Below are 16,884 nucleotides of genomic sequence, written 5' to 3'. Positions count from 1 at the left end.
ATGCAGTCATTTTCTCATTTAACACTGTGCAGCTCGCCCAGAGCAGCGTGCCAAACGAAGTCGTCAAAAAACTATAGGTGCTCCACTTGGTCCAGCAACACCTGTTCCTGCTTAAACTAACTTTGACACAAAGCAGACAGGTGCCACCTACTGGCCCACTAGAGTCTTGCACCCAACACAAAAAACCATATGTGACTCTTATGTACACTTCCTTTTTAAATGTTTCCTCCCTCAGCTTTCTTTGTTGATATGGTCCTCTCCTACTCCTTCCTTTGTTGCTGTAAATAAGCTGCTCTTTTTTCTGTACCTTTTGTGGTGTTTGTCCTCCACTTTGCTGAAAATTTGCTAGTGTTTAGGAATTATCCTAAAAGAAAAACACATACTAGGATTTCTCCTTTAAACTTTGCATTTTAATCTCTGCTTGCCATCACGTCCACAAATCTGCTCAAAAATATGCAGTATAGGCCTATCACTTTGTTTTAGCAAATCTGCTCCTTCTTTACACCTTTATTGTGATATGTGAATAGAAATCCATATATACAGGTGAAACTCGAAAAATTAGCATATCGTGCAAAAGTTCATTTATTTCAGTAACTCAACTTAAAAGGTGAAACTAATATATTATATAGACTCATTACATGCAAAGTGAGATATTTATGGCTTACAGCTTATGAAAAAATTCAAAATCTCAGAAAACTTGAATATTGTGAAGAGGTTCAGTATTGTAGGCTCAAAGTGTCACACTCTAATCAGCTAATTAATCCAAAACACCTGCAAAGGGTTCCTGAGCCTTTAATTGGTCTCTCAGTCTGGTTCAGTGGAATTCACAATCATGGGGAAGACTACTGACCTGACAGTTGTGCAGAAAACCATCATTAACACCCTCCACAAGGAGGGAAAGCCTCAAAAGGTAATTGCAAAAGAAGTTGGATGTTCTCAAAGTGCTTTATCAAGGCACATTAATAGAAAGTTAAGTGGAAGGGAAAAGTGTTGAAGAAAAAGGTGCACAAGCAGCAGGGATGAGTGTAGCTTGGAGAGGATTCACAGGAAAAGTCCATTCAAATGGGTGGGGAGCTTCACAGGGAGTGGACTGAGGCTGGAGTTACTCCATCAAGAGCCACCACACACAGACGGGTCCTGGACATGGGCTTCAAATGTTGTATTCCTCTTGTCAAGCCGCTCCTGAACAACAAACAACATCAGAAGCGTCTTACCTGGGCTAAAGAAAAAAAGAACTGGTCTGTTTCTCAGTGGTCCAAAGTCCTCTTTTCTGATGAGAGCAAATTTTGCATCTCATTTGGAAACCAAGGTCCCAGGAAGAATGGAGAGGCACACAATCCAAGATGCTTGAAGTCCAGTGTGAAGTTTCCACAGTCTGTTGGTTTGGGGAGCCATGTCATCTGTGGTCCACTGTGCTTGATTAAGTCCAGAGTCAGCGCAGCCGTCTACCAGGACATTTTAGAGCACTTTATGCTTCCTTCGGCAGACGAGCTTTATGGAGATGCTGACTTCATTTTCCAGCAGGACTTGGCACCTGCCCACACTGCCAAAAGTACCAAAACCTGGTTCAGTGACCATGTGATTACTGTGCTTGATTGGCCAGCAAACTCGCCTGACCTGAACCCCATAGAGAATCTATGGGGCATTGCCAAGAGAAAGATGAAAGACATGAGACCGAACAATGCAGAAGAGCTGAAGGCCGCTACTGAAGCATCCTGGTCTTCCATAACACCTCAGCAGTGCCACAGGCTGATAGCATCCATGCCACGCGGCAGTAATTCATGCAAAAGGGGCCCAAACCTAGTACTGAGTACATATGCATGATTATACTTTTCAGAGGGCTGACATTTCTCTATTTAAAATCCTTTTTTTTATTGATTTCATGTAATATTCTAATTTTCTGCCTTGCGGTGGACTGGCGACCTGTCCAGGGTGTACACCGCCTTGCGCCCGATGTCAGCTGGGATTGGCTCCAGCCCCCCGCGACCCTGTACGCAGGATAAGCGGTTGACGATGGATGGATGGATGGATGGATTCTAATTTTCTGAGATTTTGAAATTGGGGTTTTCATAAGCTGTACGCAATAATCATCGAAATTATATCAAATAAAGTAAGAAATAAATAAAAGTAAGAGCTTTTTTGAGATATAACACTGCACACAGGAAAATATAGAAAAACCTTTTGTCACAGTGTTGTCCTTAAGGGGCTTCTACTGCAGAGGACAAAGAGTTTTAGGAATAAAATGACTTGTGTATTTTTTAAATTTAAAATGAGCCTTTGGAAAGGTTCCTTGAGCCTGAGGAGGATGACATTTTCTTACCTCAAAGACTTTTCCCATGACCTTTATTTGTCACATGCAACCACCCTCCCCAGAAACTAAGCATGTGACCTGCTTGGCCCTCATAACCACATTATAAATGGCACATGTATTACAGTAACTTATATGAAACCCATAATCATATTCTAGGATAAGGTGAACACAGAACTATTATACCATTTGTATTTCCAACATGGTTGCTAAGAGCTAAAAAAAGAGATGTTAAAGAGGTCATATTATGCTCATTATCAGGTTCATAATTTTATTTAGGAGTTGTAGCAGAACAGGTTTACATGGTTTCATTTAAAAAAACCCCACCATATTTATGGAATACTGCACGTTGCAGCAGCACCTTTTTTCAGCCTGTGTTAAACGCTTAGTTTTAGCTTCCAAGTGAAGCCTCTCACTTTGATTTGATCTTTGTTGGGAGTTGCAGTGTACATGTGCAGTACCTGGGTAAAGACTACTAGCCAATCAGAAGCAGAATAGGCCGGGTCCTGACAAGAGAAGTAGAGTGGTCCAAAACAAAGCGGCTCCAGCTGGTAACCAGCTGTACATGATCCCGAAACATAAGCAGAACAACCTAAACCAGCTTCGCAGCCTAGACTGGAGCAAGGTGTTTCAGAGTGGTAAAGTTTATCGTTCATAGGTAACATTTTAACTGTGCACTGGTATCTAACATTTGGTAGGGAGGGTGGGGGTGAGGGGAGGCAGATGGTGGATGTCTTGTCACTGTGTGTGCTGCTACTCAGTGAGTTTCTCCACCAGTGTTTTTGAGAGCGTGCCACACAAGCTGCTGGGCGAGCATTATGGCGTATGTTACATAGTAATGCAGATAGGTTACGGAGGAAAAGGCTGGACAACAGTCGAGCTGTTTTCAGGCAGTTCAGGAGCAGTGTGTTCTGAGGGAGATGGTAAAGGAAAGGGAAAAAGCCAAAAAGCATAATGTACCTCTTTGAAACATTTAAGTGCCGATTCTGAGTCATCACGCTGCCGTATACAGTACAGTGCAGCAGGCTACCCACAATGCTGTTTGAGAGCTCTGCTTTATGTCATAAAAGTGGCAAGATTAATATAAATTTCACTGGAATTACATTATGTAAATGTTTATATCTTTTCTTAGTTGTGATTCATCAATAATCAGATGTTCAGACTGAAATGTTGTTGCTCTGCTCAAGGCCCTTGCCATATACAGGGTTATCATGTTCTCTGCATTTTTTTCACATTGCAACTCTGCTGTGGCTAATTTCAGCTGCTGTGGTTGTATGTGTGCTCTGCTTGATAACCCGCTTAAGTTTGGCATCTTATAGTGTTTAACATGCTTTGCCAATTGCCAGATGTGCCATGTAGTTGAAATCCTGTTTCATGTACCTCACCCTGTCTTTGTTTATGTTTGCGTTAATTTAGTTTAGAGGTTGTTTGATCTTAGCCAAAAGCAACACTAATAAACAGTGTTAGCTCATGTTGGCACTAAAGTAAAGTGAATGTAAAAACAGTCAGTTTGTTCTAAACTGGTCAGAATAGTCTTGTCAACCTAATTCTGTTCTTCTCTAACTTGCTAGAAATGCGTTTGACATGCAGGGATACTATGCAGAGAAATAAATACCGTATCATATTTGGTTTTCCCTTGTTTAACCCTCGGACTGCTACTGTTGTCTTTATACCAGGAGAGGTGCCTCTCTCAGGTTCAGACATGTGTGTGCCAGCTCTGCTGGGGATGGAGTACCCTGACCCCATGGGATCTGGTCTTAGTGTACCTGTACTCGGGCGTCAGACTGACCTTGTCTCTGGGATTATAATACCATTGGCAGGGACCATGGAGGATCCCGAAGGAAAAGGTACTGTAAGAAATAAGCTATTTCAAAGGTTGTTAATCTGAAGCAATTTTTCTAAACCACTTTCAATTTATATTGAACAACACAGAGTAAAATGACAAGGGACTCAAGGACAGTTGACCTTGACTTTAACCTTCCTTGGATAACTATGACCTGGAAGACTGAAAATCTACACAGACATCTTGTACCCTTTTCTGTGTCTGTGTTGTTGCACTTCCCAGGCCTAGTGGCCATCCGTTATGGATCTCAGACTGTTGACCCAGTGACAGGGGTGTTGGCCCCGGTGGTTGGAGCCAGGCTGGATGTGTCCAGAAAAAACATTGTACCTATCACAGCTTCCTATTGGCTAACTGTGGCGGATCAAACTGATAGTGTGCAGGTGAGGAGGTAATTGAGAGACATGTTTCCTTAAATGATAAAACACAATAAACCTTTAATGTAACCATACCTTTTATTTTATTTTACAGCCTAATTAATTCAGCAGGAGGGAATTTTGATAAGTTATTTTATAAGTCTTTATGTGTTTAACCTCCAGCCTTCCATTTTGCAGCCCAGTGAATTTACTGAGACTGAGTTTGAATTGATGTGCTTTATTTGTTTTTGCTGCTATTGTATGCCAGGTAGAGGCACTGCAGAGAGAGGTGTGTGTGCGAAACACTCACTGGCAGCAGCAGAAGCAGCGGGAGGAAGATATTCTCTCCGATCTGGACTCAGCTCTGTACCAGTGTCTCTTTAGAGTCACAGAAGTGAACTCTTATCGGGTCAGCAAGATTTTGCTGTTTTTTGTTTGCTGTTTTTATTTTGTATTTCTAAATATCTTAAATAACATGGTCTCTATGTATAGGAGAAATTCAAAAGGGTTCCAGCCTTTTGAACATGTGGAAGGAGTAAGGAGTTATTTGAATACTGGGGCAAACTGAATCGGAGAGTATTTCTATAGAATCTATTCATGTTCTAAGGCACACTGCTAGCAAGCAAGTTGGTGGTTAGGTTTTTTGTTTGCGCAACTAAGAATTAGGACAAAGTCACTCTATCTGTGTGTATGAATGTGTGCATGTGTGCTCCCATGCCTTTGTTCTTTAAATTGATCATTTTGTGTGTCAGTTTTCAAATATGTGCCTCCACTTTTCGTGTTCCAATACTCTTTGTACATGTACTCTGCTGCAGGTCCAGTGGTCCGGGAAGCAGCTGAGGGAAGCAGCCATAGAGCTGCAGGATTCAGCGCAGACCGAGGCCCAGAGGAGAGCATCTCAGCGCTACCACTTGGCTCTGGTCTTGCCTCCACATGTATTACACATCCTCACACTGGGTAAATTGAATGGCAAACTGTCAGAATGAGGAGCATGAAGGAAATTACACTCATGACCTGCATTGTGTTCATATTCATTGCTTTCCAAAAGAGAGATACTTCATGCCAGCGTCCCATATCGCACCCTTCAGTTGTAGAGCAATTAACATAATTTCAGTGTACAATGCTTTATTTGGGTTGGCAGGCACATCTTTGTGCATCTCTGTCTTTGTGCATAGGTGACGAGGAGGAGTGGGATCAGCAGTGTGTCTGGCACTCAGAGCTCGTGTCAGGACTTGATAAGGTGGAAGTGTGTATAGAGCAGCTGCAGCAAGACCAAGAAAAATGGACAACACATGGGGGAGACTGGACTACAACCCTCCATGCTATGGTCAGACTAATGGCTTTATGGTCTGGTTCTTGGCCCTGCATCTTAATTGGTGACTGACACAGTTAGGCTTAATGTTCACTTCCTCTCTCAGTCCACCCGTGCCAAATGTAGATGACTCATGATACAATAGGGAGCTTTGAAAAGTCTGGTAATTGAACTTTGATGTCTGCGCTGTGCTGTAAGATCCACTCTGTAACATTGTCGTCTAAATGTAAATAAGACTGTGTGATTCCTGTTGCAAGAGCCTGTGTTTATTCACCCTCCAGGACAGGGAGCTGAGACATAGAGAGTTGTGGGAGCAGTGTTGTTGCAGGCAGACAGAGTTGGAGGCTGCCCTTAATGCGCTTCACTTTGTCAGACACCTCTCTCAGCTCCGCGCCATCACGGCTCAGGTCAAAACACACACAGGCACACTACATAAATAACAGTGAATACAAAGAAACCTAAATATATATGATGCAGCAAAGTTGTCTTTCTCATCATTGACTCTGCCGCCATCAAGTTTGTTTAAACCTGAGATGCAACCATCAAAGCAAATAGTGCTTAATTAGATAATTATAGAGGATTATCAAGAAGTTGAGAAATACGTGTTTTGGTTATTTCTTCCAGTGTTAATCTAAGTAACCTCTCTCTTCTTGTTGTCTAGGCAGTACTGAGTGGGAACTTTTGGTACAAGGAATACGGTCTGGTCCAGTGTAGTGGGCATAGACCGACTGTGAAGGTCATGGATTTGCTACAACAGAAGGCTTTGCCTCTGCTGGAGAGACTGAACCAGCTCCTGGACAAACTGCCTACCAGCTTCTCTCCCAACACCTGCAATCAGCACATATCTGGTACCAGATAGGGGTGGGGCACTAATACATGATAGCTATACAGCACAGCGGTGGAGAAAGCACAATTCCTCCTTGAACAATGGCATTATCTGGTAGCTATACAAATTTTTTGCTTCTCTCTGCACATTTGGTGCTTCAGTGAGTATTTACAGCAGCAATGTATGTGGGATTAACTCTTACAAACGACAGCACCCATGTTCATTGTAATGAAGGAATATAGGACCCAGTGAGGCTCATTTATGTGTTTTCAATATTTTTTTGAGAGAATTACGGTACAACTGGTATTGACGAAACAGACAATACTTGTTAGTAGCATCAACTCAATGTTGGTTTGAGTCTCTTCATTTGATTTGTTTAACAATAAGTGTAAATAAAGAATATTGCCAGGGCTTATCCTTTAAATTCTGAAATGTTTCAGGTTTGTCAACAAAGCAGGCATATGGGATGGAAATAGCCTCCAGAGTCTGGACAGCATCTGTGCCTGTGGTGAAAGGTATGTGCTTTTCAAGCCACTCCAGAATTGTGGCAACATGTCTTTATGTGTGTGTAGAAAGAGTTTGTGTACACAGAATGCATAGTCATATTGTGGAGTATATTCATTGTTAAAATGCAGCAGGAGCGGTAACAAGGGAATTAACCACTGTGTTGGTACAATATAGTGTACAACAATAGCTCCAGGGTGTTATTCTGCTTCTGTCTTGGGAGATTAGAGATCAGTGAAAAATCAGATTATTATTACAGTATGTGTCAAAGCTTGTATATATACAGCGTATAGCAGGTACGTAAACCACTAGGATATCTTTTACAATATGAAAACATACATAGTTCATGTTTCTATTAAACTAGCCCCCTAAAGTAAAGTGGCTCAAAATAATGTGTCTTGGGTCTGTGAAGAATTTACATTACAAAACAAAGCCTCACAGCTGCTTGGGGAGATAGTTTGACTTTTTCACATGGATTGGCTGGGACTATGGTTTGCAGTGTTTCAAAGGTCTCTGACAGTTTGTATTTCTGAAGGAATCTCCACCCAGTCTTTGAGGGAGCCTGTCAATTTAGCTCAATCCCAGGACACGGGTCTGCAGGCCAGCTCAGCACCGACACACAACTCACAAAGACACACCGCATCCTCCGCCATTCACTCCCAGGGTGAGACGAAGCACATATTATACAGTTTTACTGAATGTAAGACCCCTTTCTGCGCTTCCTGCGCTGTGCTGTGTGTGTGAGTGAGCTAAACTCAGAGACGCGCAAAGATACATCAAAATGTATTTTAAAATAAGATACCATATCTACCCTAATTTTAAGTGTATTAAATAAATAAACTACAAAATACAGCGGCCCCACCATGTGTCAAAATAACGTACTGTATTTTGGATTGTACTACTTTTCCAAGGTGCTATGAAATCACTTCACAAACCTATCTATCAGCCAATCTGATCTATCCCTTCACTGACTCAGTTGATTAAGTGGACAATGTTTGAGAGAAATAGCTTTTCTCTGCCTCTGAGTCATGTGATAAATCTGACATATGCAACCACTTAACATATCAAATAATGACATATCCCTGCGATCACCCAGATGAAGGTTAGTTTTAAAGTTACCAACAGTTCAATGTTTAACAGTTTGCTAATGACTCACAATTGAATCCTAGCTTTGTTATTTGGTGTTTGGTAATGAAGGGCCTACTTTGCATCATCTGGGCTACAACAAAACACGAGTGGTGGATGGGTCGACAACTTGCTGTTTAATGGCATTGCAGCACAGTGTTGACAATGACAATAAGGCACAGGTGTGTGCATTTAACAAGTCACACTGTTGCATAAAGTAATGTTGTACAACTTTGAAATGCTTTATTGTTATTTTTTGTGCACAACCGATGAAAACTTTACTCAAACTGAAAGTAGCAAGCTAACGTTAACTGTGAGGGCTGGTACATTGTAAATTGGTAAATGATTTAGCCTAGGCTACTAAAACAAACACCAAAACTTAAGAGGAACTCTGGAAGAATGTCTGTAAGAATTGTGGCAATTTATGCTAAAGATCTATGGAAACCTGCACATTTCTCAGCTGGATCCGCTTCTTCAGGTTTGGATCAGTATTTTATGTTCTGATTTCATCAAGACTGGGAAAATTACTGAGTAGGCACAAATCAGAGGCAGCCTTTTTATGATGTCATCAAGGAGAGTTCTCACAACAAATTTTACAGTATTTTTAAACTACAAAATACAATGCAAGTTTTTTGACACAAATTATGAATCAACCCTATTGTTTTGGATTCCTCGTACACTTGCTTTCCCAATTTACATAAAGAATACATTTTTACTTAAGACAGAAAATAACTTTTTTGGCATTTTGTCATAATCCCCTGACCCTTAAAGGCCAACGGTTTTGCTTCTTTTTCTCAGTGAATACAAAAATCAAATTGCATAATTTACTAAAACCTCTCCTTTCTGATTATCTAACATCTTTTAAGATCTAGTATATTTAACCACATAACTGAATACAGAATCATATATGGCCTTTATAAATGATTAATTTGTCACATTAGTCAAATTAATAATTGTCAATTTAGTCACAATCACATTATGCTTGATGACACATGCACACCCACTTCTTCTTCTTGGCTAGCACCATGAAATTTAGTTCTGTCACGGTCACAGAAGGTTAACACATTCCTTTTTCTGAGCAGTTTCCCATTGAAACATCATTGTTCAGTTTGTTTTCAGTCACTTCACTTTTGAAGGCCACATTTTCTGTGCCTAGTTAGACACTTTCCCACGCTGTGATATTTAGATGATTTCTTTTTTTTCAGAATTTTGGAGCTGACCTGACCTTGCTTTACCACACTATCAAATACAAATTAAAAAATCCTATTTTATAAAATACTGCCGATCTCTGGCTACACTATATGATGTACCTATTGTACATTCTCCAACGGATTCTGGTAATAGACTTCTGGGATAAGACACAAAGATATTCACACATCAATACATGAAAATATAGGGTATTTAGGTGCTGCCTCACCAATACTATATAGTCCACATATCTTTTTTACTCTTAGGTTTTTGTGTGGCATATTGCTAAGCAATAAGGCCAATTCCCAAAATGTCAAATAATTCCCCTGATAATAATGAGTCATTTTAATCTTGACTTCCTAACAGAGAACCAGCCGATGAAAGAGTTTGCTCAGCTGACGCATATCTCTGTCCCAACGGTTCCAGGTAACATCATGGTGAAAAATAATACATAGTTATAAAGTGTGCCACGTGGTGTGTCACATTAACTTTATAAATCCATGTTGCTTTTATTCTCCAGAAGAGGAGTGGAACAACCTACTGGAGCTCTCTCCTCTGTTCCAGCTGTTGAAGGGGGTGGAGCGGCAACTGAAGGGCTGGGCCTGTGGGGCAGGGATTCTTAGAGGAGAGTTTGCTGGTAGGTCAGATTCAGTTGGGGCTGCCTATTTTTGACTGATTAATGGGCCTACAGGCATCAACTGTATGCAGAAATTCACATATACAGTATTCGCGCACACACATACGACACCTGTAGACAGCATAATCATCAGATATTCATAGACAATCAAGCATCTTCCCAAATCAACCCTACCTGGAGAAAACTTGAATATAGGCTTGATTTCTTGTATTTTTTTAATATATTTATGAATACCGAATAAGGGTCCCATTATGTGGTTATGAAGTTTTGTGAAAAGGGCAGATTACAGATTGGCAGATTGTTTTCTCAGCCGTTCTTATTTTCTTGTTCTCCAAAGCCTTGATAAAGGCCAGATGGTATTCTTTGAACCTCAAGTGTTGCGGCATGTTAGTTTGTTAGGCTTCAGGGACTCAGGGTTTGATTTAATGTCTTTCAGGTGCTGCCGAAAAATGTGGCAAAAATAGATCCTGGTGTAACTATCAAGAAACAGCATTTTGTCTCTAGGGTGGCAGTGTCTGTCTGTCTGCCCACCACTTTGATGCAGACTGAAATATCTCAACAAATACTGGATGAATTGCTTTGACATTTTGTCCAGACATTCATAGTCCTCAGAGGATGCAGCCTACTGACTTTGGTGATCCCCTGACTTTTTACTCTTATGCCAACTTCAAATTGACATTTGTGGTTTTAAGTGAAATGTCTTGACAACGTTTGGATGGATTTTTGTGGAATTTGGTACAAACATTCATGTTCAGAATTCACAAACGTGTGGTCAAGCACGGTTCTGCATCAAGTGTGTTTCTACATGAATCATATGTTTCATTAGAAATTCAAATTTCGGCAAAAGATGACGAGTTTGTAGCAATGACAGTAGGGTAAGTAATGGCCTGTAGATCCTGGTTGTGTTCTGTGTTTTTTCCAGACAGAGGCAAAGGTTTCGTAGATGTCCTTGATGCTCAGTGGGAATGTGAAGGAGAGCTGATCCCTCTGGATCTGTCAGTTCTTAACCCCAGAGAGTTCCTGGTCTACCAGCATGGACTATTCCTAATGCATACATTACATAATCTAAAACTGGTTGGTGCTGAACTTTCACTCTTCCTTTCAACCTTGCTGCCTATTAATTTTTTATTGCTTTTACTTTTTCATTTTGACGCTTTGAGTGGCCTGGCCCCAAGCTATTGATTTAAATTTCTTATGAGCCACTGTGCCGCCTGAAGTGCTCAGGCAAGAAAACCTTCCAGCAATCCATGTTTCCTAGTTAAAGACCAAAGGTGTCTTGGCTTTGGCTTGAGAGCTCTGGGGCTTTAAACGGCACTTTATTTATTTGTCTTCTTTGTTTCTTTAATACCTAGGTATATCAGTCGAGCTGGGCTGAGCTACACCAAAATGCTTGAATTGTTGTTCTTTTTTCCAACAGACTCCAGACATTTCACTTCAGATAGCAGCTAGTCTCCCAAACAACAACTACTCCAACAATGCCTTCAGAAATTCCTTCTTTTATCAGGTAAAGTTAGATCTTTGATGTGAAAGTGTAATTTAATACTTCCAGTACCAATACAACTGCTCAATAGTGTGTGTTCAAGATACTGCACATCTACAGTATCTTGACGATGCCACAACACACACTGTTTATACAGTATTTTAGGATATTTGTAAAGTCAAAAACAATGCACCTACATCGAGACTGATAAAATAGACAATGATTATTGAATGAAACCCCCAAAACATCTTGGATTGAGCGTAAATGGCTGTAAAAGTCCAGGATCACAGAATGTTTGAAGGTGACATGTTGCCTGGTTGTACTTCCAGTTGGTTGTGTGTAAGTAAATAGAGTAAATAGAGTGTCTGCAGTGTTCACTGTAACATACTGAGGTAAGTAGATCATCTAAAACACAAGCAAGCTGTGGAGATAAGTTTTAGCAGTATCTGGAAGCTCAAGTATCAAAGCACTTCACACACTGAAGCTGCAGGTTGCCTGAAGATTAGTTCTGTCCTGTAAACATGCTGTCCACAGATAACAGTGCCCTTCAAAGATCTGTCACGGTTTGAACCAGCTCTGTAAAAGTTGTGAAAAAGTTCCGGTTCAATATCCATATTTTCCCTTTTTTGTTTTAGGATTTCATTTTCTCTGCTGAAACAGGATTGTGTACAGGATGGTATGCAGGTGCTGGCACACTCAGATTTTGGCCTGTCATAATGTATTATATTGATGGCCTACAAGTGGGTTTATAAATATAACTACGGGTTAAGTGTCTTGCTCAGGGACACAATGGTAGATGGGTCACAGTGGGGAATTGAATCCGGGTCTCTCACACCAAAGGCATGTGTATTATCACCACCCCAAACTGTATCATCAGCTTATAAAATACAATACATAGTTTTAAATGGTAAAATGCATTGTTTAGATTAGCTCCACCACAATACAACATTAAAATGCTGTTTACATGTTAATACATCAGTTATGATAATCCAATATTATGACATACTATAATAAAAGTGTTTATTATTATTACATTCTGCTTTCCAATGAGTACTGAAACATTTTTTATAATATAATTGTATTATTTTGCTGTTAATACTTTCAGTTGGGGTACATTTTGAATGCAGGAGTATTTTGTTGTTTTCCTACCTTTACTTAAGTAAAGGACGTGAATACTTCTTCCACCAAGGAATACTACCATGATAATTGTAAATGAGACTCTCTCTGACAATTTTGAGTGATGAAAGAGGATCAAGACTTACAACAAAATCAAAAATACTGGAGGGAAAATTGGTAAAGGAGACAATGACACAATAGTATTATAGTAGATAATAATTCTAGTGACCAACAGCACCTCCCTCTGCACTCTGACTAAACTTTCTTAGTACCAGAATTTACAGCAAAACAGCTCAGACAACACCACAACAGCAGTTTGATGTGCCCATCTGCTGTTTACATCTTTTTGGAGCCTTCACTAATGCTGAAGGGGCATTCAGTGGATAGTCCCGCCAGTGAAAGGCTTTATAGAACATCGTGCTCAGCCCTACTGGTCTGTGGACACAAAACACTCTGTCTCTCTTCACCCCCTCCGTTTACAGGTGAGAGAAGTCAGACTAAAAGACACCTCAAATCAGTAAATAACCAGCAATCCCACAAATATCACCTTTCCTGCATGGCCTCAGGGTTATAAAGTTTGTTTCTGGGTTAGGCTTTTTCTGTTTCAGATTCCTTTAGAGTTCAGAGAGATTCAAACTTTTGTAATATTTAAAGTATACTGTATCCTTATTTCCAGTGGTGGCATAAGATTTTATACTGCAATAAACGTATCAGTGTACACCAAAAACACCTGTTACAAGTAAAATTCAAATCTTACTTAAGTAGAACTATACAAGTCTAATGTCAACAACTTTATATAATGCTGGATAGCTTAATCCATACTTACAATTATAATGTATTGTTTATTTTAAATGTTTTAACTTGAATCTGCAAAGTAACTAGTAAGTAATGTTGTCTAATAAATCGTCGTAAAATAAAAAGTATAATATTGGTTTCCAAACTGTAGCAAAATATAAATTAGCATAAAATGGAAATAATCAAGTAAAGTACAAATACCTAAAAATTGTACTCAAGAACAGTACTTGTGTACATGTGCTTAGTTATATCCCACCACCACCTTTTTCATATCTGCTGCTTATGTAGTATGGCACAAAGATAGGTTTACTCCAGCTTCCATCTAGTGCATTTAAAGAGACACATTTTAATCGATCCTTGCCCTCTTAGTGGCCATTTGTTGTATTTTCTCATTTGTTTATTCCTGTTAGTCATAAAACTAAACAGTAAAACGACTCCTTTAATTTCCTTTCAACTGGCAAGACACAACATTTTATTGTTCATGTAATGAAATGCAGCGCCCTGCTTGTTTCTTACCATTGAATTGTGCATGTACTGTATATGTCTTTGTGCAGCTGTAATGTGCTAGTGAAAATAACTCTCATATGCATGTGAATGACTGGTCTGTTGACAGGAGGCAGAGGAGACGCTCTTTGTCCGTCGCCAGAGGCTCCAGTCAGTTGGAGGATTCTCTCTGCTGCTGCTCCATTGTCTGTCCCATATCACAGTCAAAGACATAATCTCTGATTCCAGTCCTGCCTTCCAGAGGCTTTTCTTCAAGGTATAGACAAACACTCACAAGTGTGCATGAATCATAAACAGTTTGGAAAACTGTTACTGGAAACTGTAAGTACATTTTGATTTCAAATTTAGCTTCAAATAAAGTTATGAAATTCTTTTGTTTTGTTTTGTTTAATTATCACAGATACTGCAGGCATGTCTAGGGGAGCTGTTTCAGGCCAGACTGGACGTGCCCCCCTCTGCACAGGAAGCCAATTTGTGTGTATGGTTTCAAGACAGTGAGGCCCCTTCAGGGGACTTGAGGGGGACATTGTCAGACTCTTATGCTGCCTCTCTGCTTCACAGGCTTCACAAACCAAGCAGAGCATTGCTGTCTGAAAATGTAAGAATATTTCCTCTTTGATCATTACATAAAGCATTGTTTACATGTTGGTTATTTTACCTTCTTTTTTCAGATAGTTCAGATATAAGCACGGTTGTTCAAAATATAATTTGTCAGAATTGTTGTTGAATTGTGAAGAGTTGCAGTATAATATTTGTGAGTAACCATGGCCACCTTGCATGGATCTTGTTGTGTGTCTGTTTTCTATTATGGAGCAGGAAGTTGACGAACTTCAGAGGAAACACAGAGAAACCTCTCTGTTCTCACATCTTGAAGGAATTTTGAGAAAGGAGAGCTCTGAAGCCACAGAGAAAGGCAAAGACCAGATTGGGTAAACATATGTGGAGTCATTTTCCCCTCGATTTTAGTGCAAGTGATTTTGCATACCAATTTTTTTTTTTTTCCTTATCACTGAACATTATTCATGAAATGATTAAACTCTTAAAATCACTGATCACAAAGAAAATTCTTTTTGGGGTGTTTATTTTTTGAAGCATTCCATTGTAAACCAGAAGCAGCTTTTTCCTTATACAAATCACATTTTGGCTTTTACCATCACAAGCAGTGCATTATAACAGAATTCCTGGGATGTGTTAATAGGCACTTGTTTGAAAGAGGAACACAGACAAAGACTTGTGCGCACACACATACAGATATCTGTTTCTATTTAGTGGTCCTGCGTGTGGAGGAGGGGAACATTTTTATCGTAACAAAAGCTTAGGTGACATTCTAACAACTCTGCCAGCAAAAACAGGTAAATTTAATGTTGTTGTTATTAATACTGAAGGTATTTGACAAGGATGACAATGATGATTAAAATCACTCCACAGACAAGTCCAATAACATTAAGGATCTTGGCTGTCCTTGATGCATCCATGGCTGTAGCTGATTCTCCAACAGCATTAGCATTTTGTGCCTTTAAAAAACAAGTAACAGAATTAGTTTAAATTTGCATGCAATTCAGTTTTGTAAAAAATAATTTATTTACACAGTTGCAATACACTAAAACTGTTTTGATTTCTAGGGTATCTCTTGGAATACAGGAATAGAAAGCAGCAGATACAGACTAAAAAAAGTTTGATGTTCAGGAAAGTTACCTACCCTACAGGAGTAGACGATAGCGGCAATCCCCAGAGGCACACAACAGCATAAAGTATTAAAGATGGACCATCCTAGGTAGGTTGGAGTAACAGCAGGGCTCTGGCCTCCTTCCATAGTGGCTTTCTGTCTCACTTGAAGTGGATGGGAGTTATGTGTAGTTGGAAAATGTCTGGATCAAATGGCTGGTGGGGCTTGCAACCCACACCCATTTATCCTTCATGGGTGTGGTTTAAGGTTAACAGTTATGTCAGCCACCAATGGAGAGAAAAAAGAGATCAACAGAAATGGAGGCTTTTTGGGCATACAGTAGTTGAGACTTCAAAATGGAAAGCTCTCAAATAACACATTTTTGAAGACCCTCATATGCAGTTGACTTAGGAGCTTCCTTTGTATCAGTTTATCTCTGAGTTCATTCTGCTTGTATCATTGTTGTGCAACAGTTTGACTTAAGGGCTTTGTCTTCTGTCCTGAATGTAATATGCACACAGAGAACTTTGACGTTTGGTTCAATTCTGCTTTAAATAAGGCTCTACACTGTGGTTGTTTTTCATTAAAGTAGCTGCACTTCTTGCATCTAATTGCTGCGTTACTGTACCGGTCTCCACTTCAGCACCATTCTGCCCCAACGTTAAGCATCTTCTGCAGATCTTTTTCACAGTGTGCAAGTAGGATTGGCATCTCATCATAAACATGCATTCTGATTAGGTATGGCGATGCAGTTTGAATTGAAAGTTTGAAGTAGGTAATTGGGTCATTCATTCAGCTGCGTTTGTCATCAGTAGTTATGCCACTTGTTTGCTCCTGATAAATACATCAGATACAAGGAGAGAATGATAATCATTTGCAGTGACTATGGCAGTCCTTTTTCCCTAACACATACATTTGCATTCTAATTAAGTTCATTCTTTTCTCAATTGAAGAGCAGATTTTCTCATCGCCATCAAAAGAGATTCTCAGTAGCAATCAAGAATATCATGGTAAATTAGCTGTCTTGTGAAATGAATGTTCACAATACAGCACAATACAGTTTCACAATAGGTAGGGAACAGCATGGTATGCTGTCACATTTTTAACACTGTCTAGCATTTACTGGGCACCATACATCTCAATAACACCATACCAAATGAAGGAAGCACATATTTTGTATTCATTACATCTAGATATGAACTTGTAGACTGTTGAATACAGGGTGTG

General features: G+C 39.8%; 1 protein-coding gene and 1 long non-coding RNA gene across 3 annotated transcripts; one reads left to right on the top strand and one right to left on the bottom strand.

Annotated features, from left to right (window-relative positions):
• The first annotated feature begins 6,522 nt into the window (after positions 1-6,522).
• si:dkey-103g5.4 lies at positions 6,523-14,940 on the top strand. 2 transcript variants are annotated; one of them, XM_046074695.1, is made up of 10 exons: positions 6,523-6,664; positions 7,083-7,157; positions 7,682-7,810; positions 9,826-9,885; positions 9,980-10,096; positions 11,019-11,170; positions 11,514-11,600; positions 14,101-14,247; positions 14,392-14,589; positions 14,808-14,940. In XM_046074695.1, exons 1-10 carry the CDS (start codon positions 6,556-6,558, stop codon positions 14,922-14,924), a joined length of 1,191 nt encoding a protein of 396 aa, XP_045930651.1. In that variant the 5' UTR covers positions 6,523-6,555; the 3' UTR covers positions 14,925-14,940. The 2 variants fall into 2 exon arrangements, with proteins under 2 accessions (XP_045930651.1, XP_045930652.1); XM_046074696.1 differs by lacking the exon at positions 14,808-14,940 and adding an exon at positions 12,212-12,260 and having other exon boundaries at positions 14,392-14,523.
• Positions 14,941-15,055: 115 nt separating this feature from the next.
• LOC123986290 lies at positions 15,056-15,963 on the bottom strand. Its single transcript, XR_006828837.1, has 2 exons — positions 15,691-15,963; positions 15,056-15,505 (listed from the first exon to the last, which is right to left on the bottom strand). It is a non-coding gene; the product is annotated as an uncharacterized LOC123986290 (long non-coding RNA).
• Between the last annotated feature and the right edge of the window lie 921 nt (positions 15,964-16,884).

This window comes from Micropterus dolomieu, linkage group LG17 (genome assembly GCF_021292245.1).
Source record: "Micropterus dolomieu isolate WLL.071019.BEF.003 ecotype Adirondacks linkage group LG17, ASM2129224v1, whole genome shotgun sequence".
Taxonomy (NCBI): domain Eukaryota; kingdom Metazoa; phylum Chordata; class Actinopteri; order Centrarchiformes; family Centrarchidae; genus Micropterus; species Micropterus dolomieu.
The sequence above is the reverse complement of the archived record's forward strand: the minus strand, read 5'-3'. Positions and strand labels throughout refer to the sequence as shown.

Coding starts and splice junctions, on each gene's coding strand:
- si:dkey-103g5.4 (XM_046074695.1), top strand. CDS start 6,556: ATGGATTTGCTACAACAGAAGGCTTTGCCTCTGCTGGAGAGACTGAAC. Junction 7,158..7,681: donor ATCTGTGCCTGTGGTGAAAG/GTATGTGCTTTT, acceptor GTATTTCTGAAG/GAATCTCCACCCAGTCTTTG. Junction 11,171..11,513: donor CATTACATAATCTAAAACTG/GTTGGTGCTGAA, acceptor TTTTTCCAACAG/ACTCCAGACATTTCACTTCA.